This window comes from Benincasa hispida, chromosome 11 (assembly GCF_027475165.1).
Source record: "Benincasa hispida cultivar pf3 chromosome 11, pf3_genome.v1.1, whole genome shotgun sequence".
Classification (NCBI taxonomy): domain Eukaryota; kingdom Viridiplantae; phylum Streptophyta; class Magnoliopsida; order Cucurbitales; family Cucurbitaceae; genus Benincasa; species Benincasa hispida.
Genome location: NC_143488.1, coordinates 63,494,435 through 63,521,691, shown reverse-complemented (window position 1 = coordinate 63,521,691; position 27,257 = coordinate 63,494,435). Strand labels below are relative to the sequence as shown.

Here is a 27,257-nt window from a genome sequence, read left to right as displayed (position 1 = left end):
GCATATATGTATATTTATGTGTATATATATGTATATGTATATATATGTATATATATCTATATCTATATCTATATCTATATCTATATCTATATCTATATATATCTATATATATATACATACATGCTCTAATACCATTTGGCATGAATCATGAAGATTGGACACGTGATGAGCATGTAGCATGAAGTAGATGGAGTTTGTGGAAGCATGCATGCTTGACACGTGGCAAAGAGAGAAATGAATTGATGATTGTTATGGAATGGGAAATTGTGAAGAATATTTTGAGAGATATGATGATTGTATAGAATGTAAAATTATTAAGAATGATGAATATATTCGTATTGATGAGACAATAGTTTAATATAATAGATATGTTTGAAATAATGATGAAAACTTTTGGCAAATCGAAATATAATAAAAGAAGACTAAAGTAGTTGTTGAAATTAAAAAATTTGGTAAAGAAAATTTGATGTAAATAAAGTAGTTATTGAAAAATTAAAATACTAGGAACTTACTTGAATTTTGTTGGAGAAATGAAGAACTCTTTATTTTATTTCACAGAGTACAAATTCTCTTGTTTTTCTCTCAAGGCAAAGACTCAAAAGATTCGGAGAAAAAACTTACCTCCATATATATATATATATATATACATAATGGTAAATTTAGTCTTTTTTTTCTTTGTGAACTTAAAAACTAATAAAGGTCTAACCAATAATTAAAAATAAAACTATTTAAGAAGAAAATGACAATATTAAGTTCAATCACATACCTCTTATTAAGGGAAAAAAACCATATGACAATTTGTTTCTTATTCTTTTTTAAAAAATTGTTCAACATGGAAGACAGAAATTTGAATATCTAACTTTTTTTTAATGATATAATTGATGCTTATATATTTTTCTAATATACAAATCTGAACCTCTCTCTCCCTTCCTTCTATATCACCATATATAAAAAGTGATTATTGTTTTCAAGGGAAAAGAAAGACTCAGATTGTATATTAATTTTTTTCCCTTTTTCTCCTCTTCTATTTTGGTCCACTCGAACTGTTGCCAAACGGCGGTTTTAGCGCCGTCTAACGACAGTTTCTTTTTGGGCATTGAAGTAGACGATAGCAATGGGGAGACCCAGATCGTTGTCGGTGGCAAAGGCTCGGGTGTTGAATTGATCCCTTGAAGAGGGTGGATTCATTGATTGTCTTCGTTTCTGCTTGAATAGAACAAAAACAAACCTGTGGATTCCTATGTTTGGTGTTGGAAACTCATAGCTTACTATCTCTCTCCCTGTGTTTCATTCATTTACAAAATTTTTTGGCTTTAATATTGTAGCTTAATAGTTAAGATATATTTATATTGATCGTCAAATAAAAAGTTATAAGTTTATTCTCTTTTTCATTATAAGAAAAATTTGCTTAATTAAGAAGGAAAATGATGGAAAAGGATGGTGCTCTGCCCATTTCTAACTTGTATGTAAAAATTTCAGTTTCTTTTAATCTTTAATTGATCTATTAAAAATATTTAGAAAATTAGGAAATAAAATTTCAGTTTCTTTTAATCTTTAATTGAAGGGCAATATCACCATAAGTCAACTTGACACAAATCTTATGTTATTAACCTAGATGTTTCATCTCAATAATAATAATAATAATAAAAAAAAAAAGAATCCAAGGAGGGAGTTTTCTTTAAAAAAAAAAAATTTATATAGAAAATACTTGAGTGTTATCTAAGCTGCACAAGCAATTGTCCAAAAAATTTTCGTGTAGCAAGTTGTTTTTTTAAAAATGACTTTCTTTATAATTTTTTTTATACACTAAAAGGAATGTGAAGCATGAAATTAGGTTGCACCTAATAATTTCTCTTAAAGGTGGTCTAAACCAAAGCTAAGAAGGAAAGGAAATAGACAATATATGTATATATTTAAAAAGTTTTTCTTCTAATCTCCCCGGTAGAAAGTTTTTTATTTTTTTATTTTTTACTTTTTTTTTTATTATTATAATTTATTTTGAATATATATATTTGGTAGGAAAAGTTACCGAATGTGGTGTCTGTAGTGCCAGGGATATCTGTTACGATCCCGCAATAGAGGTTTCACAATTAAAACTATTTAGGGTCTATTTGGTAGAGAATTTGAAAACGGAAATTTGAAACAAGGGATTAAATAAAAAAAAAGTTGTATTTCATGTTTTTAGATATGTGTTTGGTAGCAGAATTTAGAAATTGAATTATAATATAAACAATTGTAAACTAGTTATAGTTACTAAATTTTAGTTGACAATAAATTATTATTAATTTATTTATGAATATATTTTATGCTAAAAAATTGTATAATTATTGTTTTGTAATATAATATAATTTAAAATTGAAATTTTGGTCCCTGTGGTTTAGAGTAAGTTAAAATTTAAGTCTTATTGTTTATAATTATAATTTACCCCCTATGGTTTGATAAAAGCTTCCTAATGAATAGTTCATATGGTAGGAGCTATTTAAGAGGATTTAAAAAGCCATATGAACTATTAAACTGTAGGAACTAAATTCTAAATCTTAAAATCATATGGACTAACTTTTAACTTGATCCAAATCATAGGGACGAAACTTGAAATTTACCCTAATTTACTTTAGAATACATTACATAATATATTTTTTTATTTTTGTAAAAAAATTGAATTAGGTTTATAACATGGCATTTTATATTTCTAAATGTTTTTATCTTTATCTAATATAATTTTGCATTTAAAATTTTAAAATTCAAATTATGGATACAAAGAAAACATAAAAATATTTCTTTTAGAATTTGCAGTGTTTGGATCACATAATCTCAAAACAATTTTCAAAAATAAAATTTGGGTTGTCTGCCAAATATATATTCGCTGAACTCAACCAATCTGAAAACATAAAACAAAATCTAAATTGCGAAAGTTTTCCTGAGTAACTTTTGATTATGTTTTCAAATGCAAAAGTTAAAAAATAATAAGTAAATAAACAAATAAATAAGAAACCAAGATGGGAGTTTTTTTTCCTCCTTTTTCTTTTTTCCTCTCTTACTTTTATTAATTAAAAAAATATATTTTCCTATTGATTTGTTCTTATAATTTTTTTTTTAGAAATTTTCATGGATATAGATATTTTTCGATATTTTAATCTATTTTAATAAGTTTGTACTATCTACTTCGAGGTTAAAAGTTAGATTCTTCTATCTAAATATTGTAATAAAAAAAAAACAATTTAAAGAGGTTCTTTGACTAGTGGAAAAGATACTTATATTAACATTCCTTAAAATTGAAAGTTACATTTGTTTAACTTAAAAAATGCTAATAAGGAGAACATGTTGACAAATATACCCTCAATTAAGATATAGCAAATAAGGAGTACAATCGAGTAATTATGCTTTTAGTGAATGCAGAATAAATTATACAAGTAAGTAAATAAATACTATATTGCAGTTTATGAGAAATAAAGGGGATCTTCCAATTGTCAAAATACATGTATTTCTTTTCTCTATAAAAGAAGATTTTTTTAATTTTAATAAATGTAAGAGGCAAATATTCGATTATTTTCAATGTTTTCTTCCAAAAATAAACCAAAAATATAACCAAATGAAACCCAAATAAGACCAAAAAAAATTTAGGCAAGATAAAAATGAAAGAAAAATGTACAAAATTAGCCAAAATCCAAAATACTTTCATAATCCAGTAACGACAAATATTACATCGATTCTCGCATTATTATTCTTCAAAATCAAATTTGATTGGATGCTGGAGGTTCAAATTCCCATACTCCATATTGTACTCCAAAAACAAAAAGTCAAATATAATTTGGTTGGTTTCACATGCACATGCAATATGTAATATAACTTCATCACACATATATATAGCCTTGAAACTTAAATCTTAAAATCATGGCATGATTCATGAAGAATTGGACACGTGATGAGCATGTAGCATGAAGTAGATGGAGTTTGTGGAAGCATGCATGCTTGACACGTGGTAAATAGAGAAATGAATTGATGATTGTTATGGAATGGAAAATTGTGAAGAATATTTTGAGAGATATGATGATTGTATGGAATGTAAAATTATTAAGAATGATGAATATATTTGTATTGATGAGACAATAGTTTAATATAATAGATATGTTTGAAATAATGATGAAAACTTTTGGCAAATCGAAATATAATAAAAGAAGACTAAAGTAGTTGTTGAAATTATAAAATTTGGTAAAGAAAATTTGATGTAAATAAAGTAGTTATTGGAAATATTAAAATACTAGGAACTTACTTGAATTTTGTTGGAGAAATGAAGAACTCTTTATTTTATTTCACAGAGTACAAATTCTCTTGTTTTTCTCTCAAGGCAAAGACTCAAAAGATTCGGAGAAAAAACTTATCTCCATATATATATATATATACGTAATGGTAAATTTAGTCTTTTTTTTCTTTGTGAACTTAAAAACTAATAAAAGTCTAACCAATAATTAAAAATAAAACTATTTAAGAAGAAAATGACAATATTAAGTTCAATCACATACCTCTTATTAAGGGGAAAAACCATATGGCAATTTGTTTCTTATTCTTTTTAAAAAAATTGTTCAACATGCAAGACAGAAATTTGAATATCTAAACTTTTTTTTTTAATGATATAATTGATGCTTATACTTAAATGGATAGACCAAACAACTCAAAATCTTAATTTTTCTTTTCTTCAACATGCAGAACGAGAGACTCGAATCTCAAATAAATCATTTATTCGTCCCGTAACGAGTAAAGGGAGAAGCAATTTGGTCAATCATAATCTTGAAGAAAATGGAGAAAAAAACAAAACCAGAGTGAAGAAAGATCTCAAGTTGCCTCCATGGATTGCGACCCGGGGAAATCGATTTCTAAATTTTGCAACGTATTTTCAATAAATTTTTAGGTATGTTTGGATTGACTAGAGAAAAAAATATTAATATAAAAAATTCATTTTTTATTTAAACAATTTTGATAAGAACTAGTTAAAATACACTTTAAAAACTATTTTGATTGGTTGCCAAACACTTCAAATTTTTTCAAAATGATTTAGTTGTAAAATTAAATAATTGAAAGGTTAAACCAATCACACCCTTGAATTTTCTTTTGAAATGTATTATAAATATAAAAGATCAATTTTCAATGTTTAATTTCAAAATATTGTTTTCATGAAAATTTTTACATTTTTAATTAAAAATTTCAGAAAACATAAACACAAGGAATGGTTCCTTATCCTATTTTTTTTTTCCAATAGAATACCGATAGTATGAACACTATGCCAATTGAGCTATGCTTTGTTGGCTACCAAATGCAATTTTTCAACTTTACTAAAGCTACATTTAACGTTAGCCGTGTCAAAAAACTATTTGGAAAAAATCTCAACCGTTTGCTAAAAACTAATTTACTGTTAAAAAACACTTTTTAAAACGTGTTAATTTTACGTTGACTTTAAAAGCAGTATCCTTCTAGCTTTTAGATTCTCCTAAAATTAGTTAGAATTTTTAATTAATATTTAGTTTCAATTCTATACTTTAAAAAGAACCTTTATTTTATATATTTAACTATTTCTCACCCAATCAAATCTATTTTCTATATTTTATGAGTTAAATACATCATTTTTTGAAAAAAAAAAGTATACCATATTCATTTTTTTTAAAATGAAGCTATTTTCCTTAATATTTAAAAATTAATCTATAAAAGATATAATTTATCATACTAAAAAATTATTTAAAATTTTAAATTACAAAAAAAATTAAAAAGGTTTATTATAAGTCTATTTTAATTTTTATATCTAAAATAATATATTTTTGTATTTATTTACCGAACACTCTAACCTACTTTTTCAAGTTTAAGCTGGAATTTACCAAACACTCTTTTACTTCTTTTCACAGCTGATGTTTCTAAAAGCACAACTACCAACAATTATTTTAAAAGCTGCAATAATCTTAAATGGAGCCTTGGAATAGAAACATAAACAAAAGCAAAAATAAAATAAAAAAAAGCGGGAAATGAAAAATATAAAAATAAAACCGTTAGCAAGTGGACCTTTTCATATATCTTAATTTGAAAACTAAATACTAACTGTGGTAATGGTAAATCATCTCTGAAACTAAATCCATTAGCACATCCATTTATATGAACATGCAAAATACATTAATAACACACAACTAAAAGCACACCAAAAAGGAAAAGAAAACTACGCGGTTCTCCTCCTTTTTACATGTCCAAATTATTTCCCCTCATGCAAATATATATTTTTCTAATATACAAATCTGAACCTCTCTCTCCCTTCCTTCTATATCACCATATATAAAATGTGATTATTATTTTCAAGGGAAAAGAAAGACTCAGATTGTGTATTAATTTTTTTTCCCTTTTTCTCCTTTTCTATTTTGGTCCACTCGAACTGTTGCCAAACGGTGGTTTTAGAGTCGTCTGGCGGCAGTTTCTTTTTGGGTATTGAAGTAGATGACAGCAACGGGGAGACCCAGATCGTTGTCGGTGGCAAAGGCTCGGGTGTTGAATTGATCCCTTGAAGAGGGTGGATTCACTGATTGTCTTCGTTTCTGCTTGAATAGAACAAAAACAAACCTGTGGATTCCTATGTTTGGTGTTGGAATCTCGTAGCTTACTGTCTCTCTCCCCGTGTTTCATTCATTTACAAAATTTATTAGTTTTAGTATTGTAGCTTAATAGTTAAGATATATTTATATTGATCGTCAATAAAAAGTTATAAGTTTATTCTCTTTCTCATTATAAGAAAAATCTGCTTAATTAAGAAGGAAAAGGATGGTGCTCTGCCCATTTCTAACTTGTATGTAAAAATTTCAGTTTCTTTTAATCTTTAATTGATCTATTAAAAATATTTAGAAAATTAGGAAATAAAATTTCAGTTTCTTTTAATCTTTAATTGGAGATTTTTTTTAAAAAAAATCTTACGTTTTTCCCCCCACAAAACTCAAGAAGAAAGGGCAATATTACCATAAGTCAACTTGACACAAATCTTATGTTATTTATCCAAGATGTTTGATCTCAATAATAATAATAAAAAAAAAAAAAAATAAGAATCCAAGGAGGGAGTTTTCTTTAAAAAAAAAATTTATATAGAAAATACTTGAGTGTTATCTAACCTGCACAAGCAATTGTCTAAAAAATTTTCATGTAGCAAGTTGTTTTTTTTAAAAATGATTTTTTCTTTATAAATGTTTTTTTTATACACTAAAAGGAATGTGAAGCATGAAATTAGGTTCCACCTAATAATTTCTCTTAAAGGTGGTCTAAACCAAAACTAAGAAGGAAAGAAAATAGACAATATATTTATATATTTAAAAAGTTTTTCCTCTAATCTCCCCGTTAGAAAGTTTTTTATTTTTTTATTTTTTACTTTTTTTTTATTATTATAATTTATTTTGAATATATATATTTGGTAGGAAAAGTTACCAAATGTGGTGTCTGTAGTGCCAATGATATCTGTTACGATCCTGCAATAGAGGTTTCACAATTAAAACTATTTAGGGTCTATTTGGTAGAGAATTTGAAAACAGAAATTTGAAACAAGGGATTAAATAAAAAAAAAGTTGTATTTCATGTTTTTAGATATGTGTTTGGTAGCAGAATTTAGAAATTGAATTATAATATAAACAATTGTAAACTAGTTATAGTTACTAAATTTTAGTTGACAATAAATTATTATTAATTTATTTATGAATATATTTTATGCTAAAAAATTGAACTATTAAACTGTAGGAACTAAATTCTAAATCTTAAAATCATATGGACTAACTTTAACTTGATCCAAATCATAGGGACGAAACTTGAAACTTAACCCTAAAAACCATGGCATGAATCATGAAGACTTAAATTAATAATAATTTATTGTCAGTGTAAATGTTTAATTACTAGTTTAAATGCTCCCTTAAATAAGGATCACTTGGTCTAGGAACATCTGGGTTAGTTATAATCTGAAAATAATAATAATAATAATAATAAATCAAGTAATGAAAACATTAAGAGATATTTAGATAAAACACAACTCTAGTATATTTTTTATAGTTCAAAAGAAGGAACAACATCACAAATATGAAGAAGAGAATTCAAAACCTACAATTTCTTAAGAAAATATCGATGTTGTAAGCATTAAACAAATTCATGAGAGAAAAATTATATAGGAGATTTGCAAAAATAGAAAAATAAAGAAAATTATTTATACAAAGTAACAAAATTTTAATATTCTTTTATAGAGACTGATAGAAGTTCATTAGTATCTATCAGTAAGAGAAATTGATAGAAGTTTATCACTGATAGATGCTGATATACATACTAAACTATGTCTAGTGAAAAAAGTTGTGGTAAATTTAATCTTTTTTTTCTTTGTGAGCTTGAAAACTAGTATAACTCTAACAAATAATCAAAAAGGGAAATTCTTATAAATAGAAAAATCTAAAAAATATTTACATTTTTTTCTTATTTTTCAAAAAAATTATTCAACATGCAAGACATAAATTTGAATATCTAAACTTTTTTTTATTGATATAATTAATATTTATACTTAGGTTGATAGACCAAACAATTCAAAATCTTAATTTTTCTTTTCTTCAGCATGCAGAGCGAGCTAGAGACTCGAACCTCAAATAAATCATTGATTCATATCCGTAACGAGTAAAGAAAGAAGCAATTGGGCCAGTCAAATATTGAAGAAAAGGGGGAAAAAAGAAAAAACCAAACCAGCGTGAAGAAAGATCTCAACTCTCCTCCCTGAATTGCAACCCTAGGTTTAGTAGCAACAGCAGAAGGAAAGAACTCATGGCCATTGAAAACTTGCTTGTTATTACTATAAAAAACACACATCTCCATGCTTTGAGTGAAGGAATCAAGAACATCTCCTATCACTCTCCCAACAACAAGAGGCTCTGATGACATTATTGATCTTGCCATTTCTTAATTTTTCAAGCACAACTCACAAAATTAAAGGGGAAAAAAAAGCTTTTGGATTTAGGAAAACACTGTTCTTCAGATCCTAATTAGGGTTGTTTTTTCCCTTTTCTTTTTCTCTATGTGCTTTAGAAAGCTCAAGCTTTGGTGTTGGTATTTATAGTATTTTTGAAAGGCTCATTTAATAGATATAGATGTTGCTTGGTGTTTCTTGGCAATAAAGTGAATGTTTCTAGAGGCACTACTTAAAAAAAAAAAAAAAAAAAAAAAAACTCTCACATATCTGTCACATCAAGATAGTTTGTTTTATTAAATTTGAGACCACATCTCTCTCAAAAATAAGGTTATAAGCATTGACTGCCCTTTTGGAACTTGTTCTTGATTGGTTGTAATTATTCATTTTAAAGCATAAATTGAGTTATTCTTTATGTAGGAGAAAAAAATCATATAGCACTGTTACCATGATCTTATAGATTATGCATTGAAAACCCTAAATTGAATACAAACAAAGCTTGAAGACGTTAGGGCAAACCTCAATTAAAATTGAGGTGTCCGATTAAGAGGAATTCTTAAACCCTAAGAAATTGTGTTGGATGCGTTTGGGAAGAACACATTAAACCAAGGTGAAGTCAACTTACGTTGATAAAGGGAGGATTAAACATTTGGCCATGCAGCCAAGTAGGTGGTGTCAACACTATAGGAGGTTTGGACGCCTATAAATAGAGCCGTTGGGATTTCATTTTCAAATCACAAATCATAAAATTCGTAAAAAGAGGGGAGAGTAGAGTGCATTGGATAGTGAGGGTGAAGGAGAATGCATCAACTTGAGACGAAGAGATCCCCAATCTACTCGAGCGTTTGATGTAATTCCAAAGCCATCTGAAAGATAAGAGACTCTAGTTTTCATGGTAAGGCTGTCGAGAAGAAGCTCTAAGGAATTGGGCTGGAGAATGAGGAAAAGACAGAGGGGTCGAGCTATCGAGTAAACTGGGCCAGTCTTGATGTTTGGATGATTCCGGCTAAACCATGAAGAGTTATGAGCTAAGATTTTATGGGGTAAAAAGGGAGCCCGAGGTAGAAAAGGGAACTGTTAGAAAGGCTCCTAAGCAATTAAGGTGAGTGTTATAGTTTTGGTAGTTAGCATATATCGTGAGTGTTATAGTCTTGATAGTTAACATATGTTGTGAGTGTTATAGCTTTGATAATTAACACATAGTGTGAGTGTTATAGCTTTAATCATTAATACATAGTGTGAGTGTTATAGTTTTGATAGTTAGCATATGTCGTGAGTGTTATAGCTTTGATAATTAACACATAGTGTGGGTGTTATAGCATTATAGTTTCGATATATCGTGAGCATTATGTTGGTTTGATAAATAAAGTGTGTTTATACAGTTTTGATAGTAAATGCATATTATGAGTATTCAGTTAGCTTTATACTCTGATATTGGAATATATGCATGTGTGGATACAAGCTATATGCTTTGGTAATATGATGTTGCCATGATATTATTTGTGTGTGACTATGGAAACTGTGATTATGGCCGGGATGTGGTTAATATGCTTAACAAAAGGTGCTTGGCGGGAAAAATTGGTCGGCTTCGGTCGGCGGAAAATAATTAGTCGACTTCGGTCGGCGAGAATATTGGTCGGCTTCGGTCGGCGGAAAATAATTAGTCGGCTTCGGTTGGCGAGAAAATTGGTCAGCTTCGGTCGACGGGAAATAATAGTCGGTGACGACCGACAGAAAATATGGTCAAGTACCTAAGCATGATTAGCGGGATAAATAAAATGGTCGATGTGCATATTGGCGGGAATTGGGGTCATAGGAAGGTTTCCATAGGTGATTGTATTGATTGATGATATGATATGCATGCCACGTATAGCATTTTGGAATAAAGGTTAATCATTGCATGAATAAATCCATGATCATGCATGGGTACACTGTGATTATTATCATGTGATTGGTTTCCCAAAAATGATGATTTTCATCTTTAAAAGAACCACTCACTGGGCTTAGTAGCTCACACTTTTCAAATTGTTTTCCTAACCCCCCAGGTAGCGGAAGGTGAGGAGTTCCAGAGTGCTGCTAAGGTCAAGGTCTGCCACGTGCCACAATTACACTTCCGGAGAGTTGTTACGGTTGTCGTTGTAAACTTTGCTATTAAGTCCTTAAGTTGTATAAACATTATATCACTGTCGTAATAAAAGATGGGCTTACTTAAATCTGTTATAGTTTATCTCCTTGACTTAATCATTCTGCTATGTATAAATTATAGTATGATATCAGAGTTATTCCGCAAAAATCATTAGGCAGAAAGTGTCAGCTCAAGGGTTGATAACTGCTGCAGTCGCATCCCTCTCCCAAACTGAGAAGGTGGTCTGAGGGCGGGGTGTGACATCTATACTTTAAAAAGAACCTTTATTTTATATATTTAACTATTTCTCACCCAATAAAATCTATTTTCTATATTTTATGAGTTAAATACATCATTTTTTGAAAAAAAGTATACCATATTCATTTTTTTAAAAAATAAAGCTATTTTCCTTAATATTTAAAAATTAATCTATAAAAGATATAATTTATCAAACTAAACAATTATTTAAAAATTTAAATTACAAAAAAAATAAAATTAAAATGGTTGATTTATTTTAATTATTATATCTAAAATAATATATTTTTGTATTTATTTACCGAACACTCTAACCTACTTTTTCAAGTTTAAGCTGGAATTTACCAAACACCCTTTTACTTCTTTTCACAGCTGATGTTTCTAAAAACAAAACTACCAACAATTATTTTAAAAGCTACAATAATCTTAAACGGAACCTTGGAAAAGAAACATAAAAAAAAATAAAATAAAAAAAAGCAGGAAATGAAAAATATAAAAATAAAACCATTAGCAAGTGGACCTTTTCATATATCTTAATTTGAAAACTAAATACTAACTGTGGTAATGGTAAATCATCTCTGAAACTAAATTCATTAGCACATCCATCTATATGAACATGCAAAATACATTAATAAGATACAACTAAAAACACACCAAAAAGGAAAGAAAACGACGCGGTTCTCCTCCTTTTTGCTTGTCCAAATTATTTCGCCTCATGCAAATATATGTTTTTCTAATATACAAATCTGAACCTCTCTCTCCCTTCCTTCTATATCACCATATATAAAAAGTGATTATTATTTTCAAGAGAAAAGAAAGACTCAGATTGTATATTAATTTTTTCCCCTTTTTCTCCTCTTCTATTCTGGTCCACTCCAACTGCTGGCAAACGGCGGTTTTAGCGTCGTCTGGTGGCAATTTCTTTTTGGGCATTGAAGTAGACGGCAGCAACGGGGAGACCCAGATCGTTGTCGGTGGCAAAGGCTCGGGTGTTGAATTGATCCCTTGAAGAGGGTGGATTCACTGATTGTCCTCGTTTCTGCTTGAATAGAACAAAAACAAACCTGTGGATTCCTATGTTTGGTATTGGAATCTCGTAACTTACTATCTCTTTCCCTGTGTTTCATTCATTTACAAAATTTATTGGTTTTAATATTGTAGCTTAATAGTTAAGATATATTTATATTGATCGTCAATAAAAAGTTATAAGTTTATTCTCTTTCTCATTATAAGAAAAATCTGCTTAATTAAGAAGGAAAAGGATGGTGCTCTGCCCATTTCTAACTTGTATGTAAAAATTTCAGTTTCTTTTAATCTTTAATTGATCTATTAAAAATATTTAGAAAATTAGGAAATAAAATTTCAGTTTCTTTTAATCTTTAATTGGAGATTTTTTTTAAAAAAAATCTTACGTTTTCCCCCCCACAAAACTCAAGAAGAAAGGGCAATATTACCATAAGTCAACTTGACACAAATCTTATGTTATTTATCCAAGATGTTTGATCTCAATAATAATAATAAAAAAAAAAAAAATAAGAATCCAAGGAGGGAGTTTTCTTTAAAAAAAAAATTTATATAGAAAATACTTGAGTGTTATCTAAGCTGCACAAGCAATTGTCCAAAAAATTTTCGTGTAGCAAGTTGTTTTTTTAAAAATGATTTTTTCTTTATAATTTTTTTTATACACTAAAAGGAATGTGAAGCATGAAATTGGGTTGCACCTAATAATTTCTCTTAAAGGTGGTCTAAACCAAAGCTAAGAAGGAAAGGAAATAGACAATATATGTATATATTTAAAAAGTTTTTCTTCTAATCTCCCCGCTAGAAAGTTTTTTATTTTTTTATTTTTTACTTTTTTTTATTATTATTTTTTATTTTGAATATATATATTTGGTAGGAGTTACCGAATGTGGTGTCTGTAGTGCCAGGGATATCTGTTACGATCCTGCAATAGAGGTTTCACAATTAAAACTATTTAGGGTCTATTTGGTAGACAATTTGAAAACAGAAATTTGAAACAAGGGATTAAATAAAAACAAAGTTGTATTTCATGTTTTTAGATATGTGTTTGGTAGCAGAATTTAGAAATTGAATTATAATATAAACAATTGTAAACTAGTTATAGTTACTAAATTTTAGTTGACAATAAATTATTATTAATTTATTTATGAATATATTTTATGCTAAAAAATTGTATAATTATTATTTTGTAATATAATATAATTTAAAATTGAAATTTTGGTCCTGTGGTTTAGAGTAAGTTAAAATTTAAGTCTTATTGTTTATAATTATAATTTACCCCCTATGGTTTGATAAAAGCTTCCTAATGAATAGTTCATATGGTAGGAGCTATTTAAGAGGATTTAAAAAGCCATATGAACTATTAAACTGTAGGAACTAAATTCTAAATCTTAAAATCATATGGACTAACTTTTAACTTGATCCAAATCATAGGGACGAAACTTGAAATTTACCCTAATTTACTTTAGAATACATTACATAATATATTTTTTTATTTTTGTAAAAAAATTGAATTAGGTTTATAACATGGCATTTTATATTTCTAAATGTTTTTATCTTTATCTAATATAATTTTGCATTTAAAATTTTAAAATTCAAATTATGGATACAAAGAAAATATAAAAATATTTCTTTTAGAATTTGCAATGTTTGGATCACATAATCTCAAAACAATTTTCAAAAATAAAATTTGGGTTGTCTGCCAAACATATATTTGCTGAACTCAACCAATCTGAAAACATAAAACAAAATCTAAATTGCAAAAATTTTCCTTCGTAACTTTTGATTATGTTTTCAGATGCAAAACTTAAAAAATAATAAGTAAATAAACAAATAAATAAGAAATGGGAGTTTTTTTCCTCCTTTTTCTTTTTTCCTCTCTTACTTTTATTAATTAAAAAAAATATTTTCCTATTGATTTGTTCTTATAATTTTTTTTAGAAATTATCATGGATATAGATATTTTTCGATATTTTAACCTATTTTAATAAGTTTGTACTATCTACATTGAGGTTAAAAGTTAGATTCTTCTATCTAAATAATGTAAAAACAAAAAAAAAACAATTTTAAGAGGTTCTTTGACAAGTGGAAATGATGCTTATATTAACATTCCTTAAAATTGAAAGTTACATTTGTTTAACTTAAAAAATTCTAATAAGGAGAACATGTTGACAAATATACCCTCAATTAATATATAGCAAATAAGGAGTACAATCGAGTAATTATGCCTTTAGTGAATGCAGAATAAATTATACAAGTAAGTAAATAAATACTATATTGCAGTTTATGAGAAATAAAGGGGATCTTCCAACTGTCAAAATACATGTATTTCTTTTCTCTATAAAAGAAGATTTTTTAATTTTAGTAAATGTAAGAGGCAAATATTACATTATTTTCAATGTTTTCTTCCAAAAATAAACTAAAAATATAACCAAATGAAACCCAAATAAGACAAAAAAAATTTTAGGCAAGACAAAAATGAATAGAAAAATCTACAAAATTAGCCAAAATCCAAAATACTTTCATAATCAAGTAACGACAAATATTACATCGATTCTCGCATTATTATTCTTGAAAATCAAATTTGATTGGACGCTAGAGGTTCAAATTCCCATACTCCATATTGTACCCCAAAAACAAAAAGTCAAATATAATTTGGTTGGTTTCACATGCACATGCAATATGTAATATAACTTCATCACACATATATATAGCCTTGAAAAAAAAACCAACTCATATGTAAATGTTTAATTACCAGTGTAAATGCTCCCTTAAATAAGGATCACTTGGTCTAGGAACATCTGGGTCAGTCATAATCTGAAAACAATAATAATAATAATAAATCAAGTAATGAAAACATTAAGAGATATTTAGATAAAACACAACTCTAGTATATTTTTTATAGTTCAAAAGAAGGAACAACGTCACAAATATTAAGAAGAGAATTCAAAACCTACAATTTCTCAAGAAAATATCGATGTTGTAAGCATTAAACAAATTCATGATAGAAAAATTATATAGGAGATTTGCAAAAATAGAAAAATAAGGAAAATTATTTACACAATGTAACAAAATTTTAATATTCTTTTATGGAGACTGATAGAAGTTCATTAGTATCTATCAGTAACAGAAATTGATAGAAGTTTATCACTGATTGACGCTGATATACATACTAAACTATGTCTAGTGAAAAAAGTTGTGGTAAATTTAATCTTTTTTTTTTCTTTGTGAGCTTGAAAACTAGTATAACTCTAACAAATAATCAAAAAGGGAATTTCTTATTAATAGAAAAATCTAAAAAATATTTATATTTTTTTCTTATTTTTCAAAAAAATTATTCAACATGCAAGACATAAATTTGAATATCTAAACTTTTTTTTTATTGATATAATTAATATTTATACTTAGGTTGATAGACTAAACAATTCAAAATCTTAATTTTTCTTTTCTTCAGCATGCAGAGCGAGCTAGAGACTCGAACCTCAAATAAATCATTGATTCATATCCGTAACGAGTAAAGAAAGAAGCAATTGGGCCAGTCAAATATTGAAGAAAAGGGGGAAAAAAGAAAAAACCAAACCAGCGTGAAGAAAGATCTTAACTCTCCTCCCTGAATTGCAACCCTAGGTTTAGTAGCAACAGCAGAAGGAAAGAACTCATGGCCATTGAAAACTTGCTTGTTATTACTATAAAAAACACACATCTCCATGCTTTGAGTGAAGGAATCAAGAACATCTCCTATCACTCTCCCAACAACAAGAGGCTCTGATGACATTATTGATCTTGCCATTTCTTAATTTTTCAAGCACAACTCACAAAATTAAAGGGAAAAAAAAGCTTTTGGATTTAGGAAAACATTGTTCTTCAGATCCTAATTAGGGTTGTTTTTTCCCTTTTCTTTTTCTCTATGTGCTTTAGAAAGCTCAAGCTTTGGTGTTGGTATTTATAGTGTTTATGAAAGGCTCATTTAATAGCTATAGATGTTGCTTGGTGTTTCTTGGCAATATTTTTTAGAGTGGTTGTCAAATACTCTAATTTCTTTTAAAATGACGTATTTTTTAAATTAAATACTTGAAAATGTATTCCAAACACACTCTTAGCTACCTTGAAAAACACTTTTGAAATTGTGATCAATTTTTCTGAAAACAACCATAGGTTATCTTTTTAATATAATATATTATGATGGGGATCAAACTTCTAATCTTGAGTATGAGTTGAACTATGCTCATTTATAACTATAGATGATTATTTTTCTACTTTCACAAAATCTCTCACGATATATTTTTGAATTAATATACTTTTTAGGTCATAAAATGCACTCTTAAAATTGTTTTCCCTCTTAAAAAAGTTCATGAAAATGAGAAGGCACTACATTCAATGCACAAAGAAAAAAGTCAAAAGAAAACAAAAGAAAACATATGTCATTTTAGAAAAATTTTAGGGTCATTTTCCAAAAGAACTTTGGTTATAAATTGAGCATTAAGTTCCTCTTAATAGGTCGGAAATCCCGTAATCTCTCGAGTTTGCTGAGAATTTCTTCAATTCCGTCCATCTGATGGTAATAATACTTCCTCTAAGTGTAGGAAATTTTTTGGCAAAATAGTTCTCTTCTTCGCAAGGTCTATTTATACTTGGACTTGCATGTAAGCCTATCTTAATTCAATGCCGCTTGACATATTAATCCTCAATCCAACATTTCTATGGTTGGTTCATTGGGGCAGAACTGTAGAATCTAAAATGAGGAGTTATACTTATAAGAAAATGTTAAGATAGTTAAAAAATTTGGACCGAAAAAGGGTGACTAATATTTACAAGAACAAAGAGTTGTTTTGTATATTGGTTGAGATGGTCTCATTTCAGTGAAGGGGCACCTGATCACCCTATGGTGGCTTTTACCATGTCTCACTGAAAGATCTTTGCAAAATAAATGTCACATAGCTTGCATTAAATTATTTTTCTAAACTTGATTGGTTTTTCAAAATTGGGTAATGCATGGGTTACTAATATAAATAAGTTGTATGTTTGAATAATTTTCAATATGACTTCCGCAACTTTAAATATGCTCAACGCCGATAAATTAACTGCCGATAATTACATCACTTTGAAAATGTAACGACCTAGATCTGTACGCATACAGGAAATTAAATGTCAAATATTAAGCAGGACGAAATTTTATTTAAAGAGGTGAAAATTTAGAATGAACAAAAAATGAATAATTGGAAATTAGAAATTCATTGGATTAATTGAAAATTTATTCATTATCCAAAAATAATGAATAAGGGAGCAGAATCAGGGAGGATTAATTGGAAGTTGGACGCTAGTTAATTTAGGAGACAACAGGTAGTAGATAACTTTTGTTTAGACACTACTCATTGGAAGAATTTGAGGTGAATGCCCATATACTCTTAAAATTTGAAAGAGTTAAAAAGAGGAAGTGGAATCCACAAGCAGTGAAGGCAACCACGCATGAAAACTAGCGAGATTGGAGAGAGCATTGGAGAGAGCGAGAGTAAAGAGAGCGATATTCTTAGCGAGACAGCAGGAAAGAGCGGGAGCGGGAGCGAAAGCGAGGGCGAGAGCGAGAGCGAGAGCCAAACCAGCGAGAAAGCTGGAGAGAGCAAGATTCTGAGACCAAAGAGAGCGAGATTTGGATAGGAGCGTGGATTATGCGTTGAATTTGGCCACGATCTTATAGATTATACATAGAAAAGCCCTAAAATTGAATACAAACAAAGAATGATGACGTAAGGGCAAACATTAGCCAAGATTAGGTGTCTTATTGAGAGGAATCCTTAAACCCTAAGTAATTCTAAAGAAGCCACCTGTAGGATGATTTGTCACACTGAGAAGATTTAACCGATTCTCAAAAAAATCTCAGTAACAAAGAATCGTGTGAAAGAGTAAGTGTGAGTGAGGAAGTTCTGTAAGGCTAAAAGAGAAAAAGCTCGGGTAAGGTGCTGCCCAAATTTCCTTTTAGTTTAAAAAGGGAAAGCTCTACTGATCAAATCATAAAGAATAATAAGGAATAATTATATCACCGTCAAGGTAAGTAGTTTATCTCACCCTCTCTTTAAATGTTCTATGGTAATGTACATTTATTATGTTGCATAGTTATGTTCATTATTATATTGCATTACATGTTTAGAACACGTTTCTCTACAAGGGACCCCATGCATGATGTTTGTTCACGATTACGTTAAAATCAAGTTTTAATTAGGTGTAAGTTATGCTTCCAGTCTAATCTTACGTTTATATTAATGGTTGATGTTGGATACGACTCTGGCCCTACTGACTGCATGACCCACTAATCATCAGATGGGTTAGTTTCCGCTTAAGTCTTCATCTTCCTATCAGGGCAGAGAAATTTATGGGCTGGCAGGGTATGTATGGTTGCACCCCTCTAGTCTAATCTCACGTTTATGTTAATGGTTGATGTTGGATGCGACTCTGGCCCTACCGACTGCATGACCCGCTAATCATCAGATGGGTTAGTTTCTCTTAAGTCCTCATCTTCCTATTAGGGCAGAGAAATTTATGGGCTGGCAGGGTGTGTATGGTTGCACCCCTCTAGTCCAATATTACGTTTATGCTAATGGTTGATGTTGGATGCGACTCTGGCCTTACTGACTGCATGACCCGCTAATCATTAGATAGGTTAGTTTTCGCTTAAGTCCTCATCTTCCTATCAGGGCGGAGAGATTTATGTTGGAAGTATAACCGACCACCACATGTTATTATACGTTTTCGGTCCCGAGCATATGTTTTCATGACATGTTGCTTGTGATTGTGCATTTGGTCACTACCCTACATGAGAATTACTTACCGGGTATATTATATACTCATCCTATATTTTTACAGACTTTGTAGGTAAGGATACAACGTAGATGGCAGAATTGGACGTCGCTCAAATGGCCAACCATCAAACTCACTATCATAGCCATATGCATTTTGTACCACCACGCAAATGTTGTATGGATCCTGATGTTTTGATAAATAAACTTTTTATATAGCTTTTCTATCTAATTAATAAAAATTTAGATATGTTATTTGAAATTTTCACCAAAACTCATTTCATGATAGAAAAGTCTAAGTATGCATGTTGTAGCGGTCAAATCATAATGTGTAAGGATCCAGGCGTTACAGTTTTGGTATCAGAGCGTTTGGGCCAAATAGGCTCTATTGCATTAGAAGAGTCATGGTATTTGATGGTTCGACCTGTTAAGTGATGCCCATAGCCATGCCAAATACGCTGGTAAATGGAATTTTCGAACAAGTAATTTAGTAAATAATTTAGTAAACATAGGTATGAGTTAAAAAAATGATTTGAGAATACATGACGTTCCGTCCTTCAATATTTGACGAATCATCCGTACATCCAACTATAACATTGAATTGGATAGAAATAGAACTATTTTCCGCCATATGAACATCCCAGAAGAACAAAAAGTAAATTGTGCTACCTTCATATTAAGAAACGATGCAAAGTTCTGGTGGGAAGCCACACAAAGAACAGTCAAAGGTACAGTCTCATGGTAGCAATTCAATCAGGCTTTTTACAATAAGTATTTCCCTTTGACAGTGAGATGTCAAAAGGAAGTGGAATTTCTTAATCTTCGTCAAGAGAACATGTTGGTGGCAGAGTATGAACGAAAATTTGATCGCTTGTCTCACTCTGTCCCTTGACTAGTGGACACAGAAGAGAAGAAGGTGGAAAGGTTTATTTGAGGATTAAGAGAAGGCATTCGAGACATTGTTACTGCTTTCCGACACAAATAGTATGTTCTTACCCTCGAGTCAGCCTTACTCATGGAAGTAGATCTTGCTGCCAAAACCTTAACTTTGGAACGAGGATTCATGCCAAATCAAAAGAGGAAATTCACCCAATAAGGCTTCCAACGTTCACAACGGCATGCAAAAATTTCCCAAAGCACTCAGGGCATACAGTCACAACAGGAGAGCCAGATATTCACATATTCTAAGTGTAGAAATTGTGGAAAACACCATCAGGGGAAATGTTTTCGAAACATAAGGGTGTGTTTCAACTGCGGCCAGATAGGTCACTATACAAAGGCTTGCCTAAAGTTCATCAACCAAGTATCAAGTGCCCAGACCACCCAGCCTACTAGTAACAAGGTTACTTAACAACAGAAAGGACGGGTGTTTGCTGTTACACGTCAAGAGGCAGAGGATCAAGATGCATTGGTTACAGGTACATTACCCATCCTCGGGTATTATGCCTTCACTTTATTTGATTCAGGCTCTAGTCATTCATTCATCTCTACAACATTTGCACAACATGCTCAATTAACATCAAAGCCCTTAGGCTACATTCTATCCGTAGCTATTCTTGTCGGAGTATCTATGTTGGTCCACTCAGTAAAAAACTGTGAATTATCAGTATCAGGACATAAACTAGGGGTGAGCCTTATCATCCTAGACATAAGTGATTTTGACATAATACTAGGTATGGAATGGTTAGCAGCAAACTATGCAAGCATAGATTGCCATAATAAAGAGGTCATATTTGCCTTTCCAACAGGAACCAAGTTTATGTTTAAGAGTTCTAACACACAATCAGTCCCAAGAATAATTTTAGTCTTAAAAACTAAACATTTGCTCAACCATGGAGCTTGGGCATATTTAGCAAGCATAGTAGATTTACGAAACGAAAAGGATGAAATTAAGGCCATCCCTGTAATAAGAGAATTTGAAGATGTATTCCCAGAAGAACTACCGGGTTTACCACCGAATCGAGGAATAGAATTTTGTATAGATCTAATTCCCGGAACTGAACCAATATCTAAAGCACCATATAGAATGGCACCTGCGGAATTAAAAGAACTCAAAATACAATTACAAGAATTGTTAGATAAGGGATTTATACGCCCTAGCGTGTCTCCATGGGGAGTACCTGTTTTATTTGTTAAGAAAAAGGACAGATCAATGCGTTTATGTATAGATTATCCGGAGTTGAATAAGTTGACAATAAAGAATAAGTATCCACTCCCACGCATTGATGACCTATTTGACCAATTACAAGGAGTCTCAGTATTCTCCAAAATAGACTTACGATCTGGATATCATTAACTACGAAACAAGGAGTCGGATATACCCAAGACTACTTTTCGAACAAGATATGGGCATTATGAATTCGTTGTGATGCCCTTTGCATTAACGAATGCCCCAGCAGCCTTCATGGACTTGATGAATAGAATTTTTAAGGACCATCTTGATAACTTCATGATCATATTTATAGATGATATTTTGGTCTATTCCAAGTCTGAGGCAGAACATGAAAAACATCTTAGAAACATCCTTTCCATATTAAGAACTGAAAAGTTGTATGCCAAATTCTCCAAGTGTGAGTTTTGGACACGACAAGTTGCCTACCTAAGGCATATTATAAAGCAAGAAGGAATCTCAGTGGATCCTGCTAAGACTGAAACAGTTAGCAAGTGGCCTCGCCCAACAATAGTCAGTGAAGTGTGCAGCTTCCCTGGATTAGCAGGATATTATAGACGATTTGTGAAGAATTTCTCAAGTATAGCATTACCCTTAACCAACCTCACGAAGCAGAATAATCCTTTTGTCTGGAACCAAGCATGTGAGCCAAGCTTCTAGGAACTAAAAGAAAAGTTGATCACAACCCCTATTCTCACCATACCTGACGGATCAGGGGGTTTAACTATGTACGATGACGCATCGAAGAAGGGGCTTGGTTATGTATGGAACAACACGGAAAGGAAATAGCATATGCTTCAAGACAACTAAAACCTTATGAACAAAATTATCCCGTTCATGACTTGGAATTAGCTATCGTAGTCTTTTCCTTAAAGATATGGAGACATTACTTATATGGGGAAAAGATCCAAATTTATACATATCATAAAAGTCTTAAGTACTTCTTTACCCAAAAAGAGTTAAATATGGGGCAACGAAGATGGTTAGAATTAGTCAAAGACTATGACTGTGAGATCCTCTATCATCCAGGAAAAGCTATCATTGTTGCTGATGCTCTTAGCAGAAAGTCAGCATATACAACAGCTCTAAGTACCATCTCCAAACACATAATAAATGATCTTGAAAGAGCTGAGATCTCATTAATACCAGAAACCTTCACAACTCAAATAGCACAGTTAATTGTAAGACTTGCATTAAGGCAAAGGATAATTGATGCACAACAAGTAGACAAATACCTAGGCAAACAACGACAATCAGAGAATGGAGAAACCAGTCAATTCTCTACAGCCCCAGACTCTGCACTTCTCTATCGTGGACGTCTATATGTACCCGATGATGAAAAAATAAAGAAAGAACTATTGAAAGAAGCTCATGAATCATGCTTTTCAATACATCCTGGGAGTACCAAAATGTATCGAGACTTGAAAGCATATTACTGGTGGGGTAACATGAAAAAGGATATAGTTGACTATGTAAGTAAATGTTTGGTTTGTCAACAGGTGAAAGCTCTACGGGAACGACCACAAGGACTCCTCCGGCCTCTAAATGTTCTAGAATTGAAATGGGAACATATTTTTATGGACTTCATCTCAGGACTCCCGAGAACTATTAAAGGCCACAACATGATTTGGGTGATTGTAGATCGACTCACCAAATCGGCCCACTTCCTACCATGCAAAACTACTCACACTACGGAAGCACTAGCTCAAATGTACTTAAAAGAGGTCATCCGGTTACATGGAATCCCAGTATCAATTGTTTCAGATCGAGACCCTCGTTTCGTCTCCAAGTTCTGGAAAAGTTTATAGAAAGCAATGGACACACAGCTAAATTTTAACACAGCCTTCCACCCACAAACTGATGGCCAAACAGAATGAGTTAATCAAATCCTAGAAGACATGTTGAGGGCATGTACTTTGGATTTTACTGGAGCATGGGATTCACAGATACATCTTATAGAATTTGCTTATAATAATAGTTATCAGGCGACAATTGGTATGACTCCCTTCGAAGCATTATACGGAAAGAAATGCAGATCCCCTATACATTGGGATGAATTCGGGGAGCGAACACTACTAGGACCTGAATTGGTGCAGCAAACATCAGAGTCAATTAAGCTAATTCGAGAAAAGAATGCGAACAACTCAAAGCAGACAGAAGAATTATGCTGATAACTGTCGAAAAGAGCTGGAATTCAAAATAGGAGATCACGTATTTCTAAAGGTAGCACCAATGAAGGGCATTATGCGTTTCGGACGAAAAGGCAAGCTTAGCCCTCGTTTCATTGGACCCTTTGAAATATTTGAACGTATTGGCCTAGTAGCTTACCGATTGGCATTACCACCCACACTTTCTACAATATATAATGTCTTCCATGTATCGATGCTTCGAAAATACGTGTTTGACCCATCACATGTAGTAAATTATGAACCTCTACAAATAAGTGAAAACTTGGAATAAGAGGAGACTCCGAATGATAGCAAGAGAGAAGAAATCGCTTCGTAATCGGGAAATAAGTTTAGTGAAGGTTCTCTGGAAAAAAATCATCAAGTAGAAGAAGCTACATGAGAACGAGAAGAAGAGATGAAAGACAAATACCTTTATCTTTTTAAGAACCAAGAAAATTTTGAGGACGAAAGTTCTTAAGGGGGGAAGAATGTAACGACCCAGATTTGTACGCATACAGGAAATTAAATGTCAAATATTAAGTAGGACGAAATTTTATTTAAAGGGGTGGAAATTTAGAAGGAAAAAAATGAATAATTGGAAATTAGAAATTTATTGGATTAATTGGAAATTTATTCATTATCAAAAAATAATGAATAAGGGAGCAGAATCAGGGAGGATTAATTGGAAGTTGGACGCTAGCTAATTCAGGAGACAACGGGCAGTAGATAACTTTTGTTTGGACACTACTCATTGGAAGAATTGAAGGTGAATGCCCATATACTCTTAAAATTTGAAAGAGTTAAAAAGAGGAAGTGGAATCCACAAGCAGTGAAGGCAACCACACATGAAAACTAACGAGATTAGAGAGAACATTGGAGAGAGCGAGAGTAAAGAGAGCGAGATTCTTAGCGAGACAGTAGGAAAGAGCGGGAGCAGGAGCGGGAGCGAGAGCGAGAGCGAGAGCCAAACCAGCGAGAAAGCTGGAGAGAGCGAGATTTTGAGAACAAAGAGAGCGAGATTTGGACAGGAGCGTGGATTATGCGTTGAATTTGGCCACGATCTTATAGATTATACATAGAAAAACCCTAAAATTGAATACAATCAAAGAATGATGACGTAAGGGAAAACATTAGCCAAGATTAGGTGTCTTATTGAGAGGAATCCTTAAACCTTAAGTAATTCTAAAGAAGCCACCTGTAGGATGATTTGTCACACTGAGAAGAGCTGAAAACTACTATAAATAGGACCCTTTGCCGAAGATTTAACCGATTCTGAAACAAATCTCAGTAACAAAGAATCGTGTGAAAGAGTAAGTGTGAGTGAGGAAGTTCTGTGAGGCTAAAAGAGAAAAAGCTCGGGTAAGGTGCTGCCCAAATTTTCTTTTAGTTTAAAAAGGGAAAGCTCTACTAATCAAATCATAAAGAATAATAAGGAATAATTATATCACCGTCAAGGTAAATAGTTTATCTCACCATCTCTTTAAATGTTCTATGGTAGTGTACCTTTATTATGTTGCATAGTTATGTTCATTGTTGTATTGCATTACATGTTTAGAACACGTTTCTCTACAAGGGACCCCGTGCATGATGTTTGTTCACGATTACGTTAAAATCAAGTTTTAATGAGGTGTAAGTTATGCTTCCAGTCTAATCTTACGTTTATGTTAATGGTTGATGTTGGATGCGACTCTGGCCCTACTGACTGCATGACCCGCTAATCATCAGATGGGTTAGTTTTCGCTTAAGTCCTCATCTTCCTATCAGGGTGGAGAAATTTGTGGGCTGGCAGGGTATGTATGGTTGCACCTCTCTAGTCTAATCTTACGTTTATGTTAATGGTTGATGTTGGATGCGACTCTGGCTCTACTGACTGCATGACCCGCTAATCATCAGATGGGTTAGTTTCCGCTTAAGTCCTCATCTTCCTATCAGGGTAGAGAAATTTATGGGGCTGGCAGGGTATGTATGGTTGCACCCCTCTAGTCCAATATTACGTTTATGCTAATGGTTGATGTTGGATGCTACTCTGGCCCTACTGACTGCATGACCCGCTAATCATCAGATGGGTTAGTTTTCGCTTAAGTCCTCATCTTCCTATCAGGGCGGAGAGATTTATGTTGGAAGCATAACCGACCGCCATATGTGATTATATGTTTTTGGTCCCGAGCATATGTTTTCATGACATGTTGCTTGTGATTGTGCATTTGGTCACTACCCTACGTGAGAACTACTTACTGGGTATATTATATACTCATCCTATATTTTTACAGACTTTGTAGGTAAGGATACAGCATAGATGGCAGAATTGGACGTCGCTCAAATGGCCAACCATCAAACTCACTATCATAGGCATATGCATTTTGTACCACCACACAAATGTTTTATGGATCCTAGTGTTTTGATAAATAAACTTTTTATATAGCTTTTCTATCTAATTAATAAAAATTTAGATATGTTCTTTGAAATTTTCACCAAAACTAATTTCATGATAGAAAAGTCTAAGTATGCATGTCGTAGGGGTCGGATCATAATGTGTAAGGATCCAGTCGTTACAGAAAAACACAACCAATATAGTTTTGATCATCAATGGCTTAAGATTTTTCCTGTGGAGGAATGTTCTTCAATCCTAGCTCAAAATGCCACTCGAAATGTTCGGGAAGCATACGAACGTTGGGTACGGGTAAATGAAAAGGTTCGACCATCTATCTTGGCAAGCCTTTCTAGAGTTTTAGCAAGGAAGCATGAGCCTATGCTCACTGCTTGTGAGATCATAGTCCTTGCATGGATTTTTTGGACAACTGTCCGCTCAAATAAGGCAAATGCTCTTAAATTCATCTTTGATGCCTGTATGCAAGAAGGGCCTCTATTTGTGAACAAATTTTCAACATGACGATCCAATTTAATGCGGTTGAGATTAACAAGTCTGTTATTAATGAGGCCAGTCCGGTTAGCTTCATCCCGGAAACATTACCTGAAAGTTTCCTATAGTTCCTTAGCAATGCTGTTATGAACAGAATTGGCTACATCCTAACCACTTAGCTCGATGAGCTGTAGACTTTCCAATCCTTGATGAAAGTCAAGGAGAAGAAGGGTGAGGCAAATGTTGCCTCATCCTCCAAAAAGTTCTTCAGAGGTTCGACCTCTGGAACTAAGTATGTACTTTCCTCTTTAGGCATCAAAAAATGGAAATAGAAGAAAGGTGGAAAGGAGAAAGCTAACCTACCAGCTGCTATCCAAAAAGGCAAGAAGGTCAAGGCTGCAAAGGGAATTTGTTTCCATTACAACCAAGATGGACATTGGAGAAGAAATTGTGGGTACTTGGCGAAAAAGAAGAAGGCCAAGCAAGGTAAATACGATTTACTTATATTGAAAACTTGCTTAGTGGAGAATGATGATTCTACCTGGATAATAGATTTAGGTGCCACTAACCACGTTTGTTCCTGGCAGCAATTGGAGGCTAGGGAGATGATGATGCATGTTGGAACTGGGCATGTTATCTCAACTACGGCAATGGAAGGACTTCGACTCTACTTTCAGATTTCATATATTCTAATTGATAATGTATATGTGGGTCCTAGCTTGGAAAGGAACCTTATTTTCTGTAAAATGTTTGCTTGAATAGAACCAGTCTTTATCTTTTAACGTAAATAAAGTGTTTGTTTACAAAAATGGAGTATATATTTGTTCTGAAAATCTCAAAATAATCTTTATGTGCTAAGATTTTTAGCAATAAAAACTTTCCTAAATACTAAACTATTTAAAACTGCGGTAACTCAGAATAAAA

General features: G+C 31.7%; 2 protein-coding genes across 3 annotated transcripts; both read right to left on the bottom strand.

The window, feature by feature from the left end:
- Positions 1-1,047: 1,047 nt before the first annotated feature.
- Positions 1,048-9,089, bottom strand: LOC120091953 (protein SELF-PRUNING-like). The gene is made up of 4 exons (XM_090307245.1): positions 8,725-9,089; positions 7,901-7,961; positions 2,030-2,071; positions 1,048-1,280 (listed from the first exon to the last, which is right to left on the bottom strand). Exons 1-4 carry the CDS (start codon positions 8,932-8,934, stop codon positions 1,063-1,065), a joined length of 531 nt encoding a protein of 176 aa, XP_090163371.1. The 5' UTR covers positions 8,935-9,089; the 3' UTR covers positions 1,048-1,062.
- Positions 9,090-11,847: 2,758 nt separating this feature from the next.
- Positions 11,848-16,247, bottom strand: LOC150032807 (protein CENTRORADIALIS-like). 2 transcript variants are annotated; one of them, XM_090306549.1, is made up of 4 exons: positions 15,925-16,247; positions 15,100-15,161; positions 13,229-13,269; positions 11,848-12,440 (listed from the first exon to the last, which is right to left on the bottom strand). In XM_090306549.1, exons 1-4 carry the CDS (start codon positions 16,132-16,134, stop codon positions 12,223-12,225), a joined length of 531 nt encoding a protein of 176 aa, XP_090162675.1. In that variant the 5' UTR covers positions 16,135-16,247; the 3' UTR covers positions 11,848-12,222. The 2 variants fall into 2 exon arrangements, with proteins under 2 accessions (XP_090162675.1, XP_090162676.1); XM_090306550.1 differs by having other exon boundaries at positions 11,848-12,363.
- Between the last annotated feature and the right edge of the window lie 11,010 nt (positions 16,248-27,257).

What these genes read in the sequence shown, in the direction of transcription:
- LOC120091953 (XM_090307245.1), bottom strand. Translation starts at nt 8,934, where the DNA reads ATGGCAAGATCAATAATGTCATCAGAGCCTCTTGTTGTTGGGAGAGTG. An exon ending in TTTAAGGGAGCATTTAAACT is followed by an intron (nt 2,072 to 7,900) that starts AGTAATTAAACA and finishes ACCTCTATTGCG; the next exon opens with GGATCGTAACAGATATCCCT. An exon ending in CACTACAGACACCACATTCG is followed by an intron (nt 1,281 to 2,029) that starts GTAACTTTTCCT and finishes AATGAAACACAG; the next exon opens with GGAGAGAGATAGTAAGCTAT.
- LOC150032807 (XM_090306549.1), bottom strand. Translation starts at nt 16,134, where the DNA reads ATGGCAAGATCAATAATGTCATCAGAGCCTCTTGTTGTTGGGAGAGTG. An exon ending in TTAAGGGAGCATTTACACTG is followed by an intron (nt 13,270 to 15,099) that starts GTAATTAAACAT and finishes CCTCTATTGCAG; the next exon opens with GATCGTAACAGATATCCCTG. An exon ending in CACTACAGACACCACATTCG is followed by an intron (nt 12,441 to 13,228) that starts GTAACTCCTACC and finishes AATGAAACACAG; the next exon opens with GGAAAGAGATAGTAAGTTAC.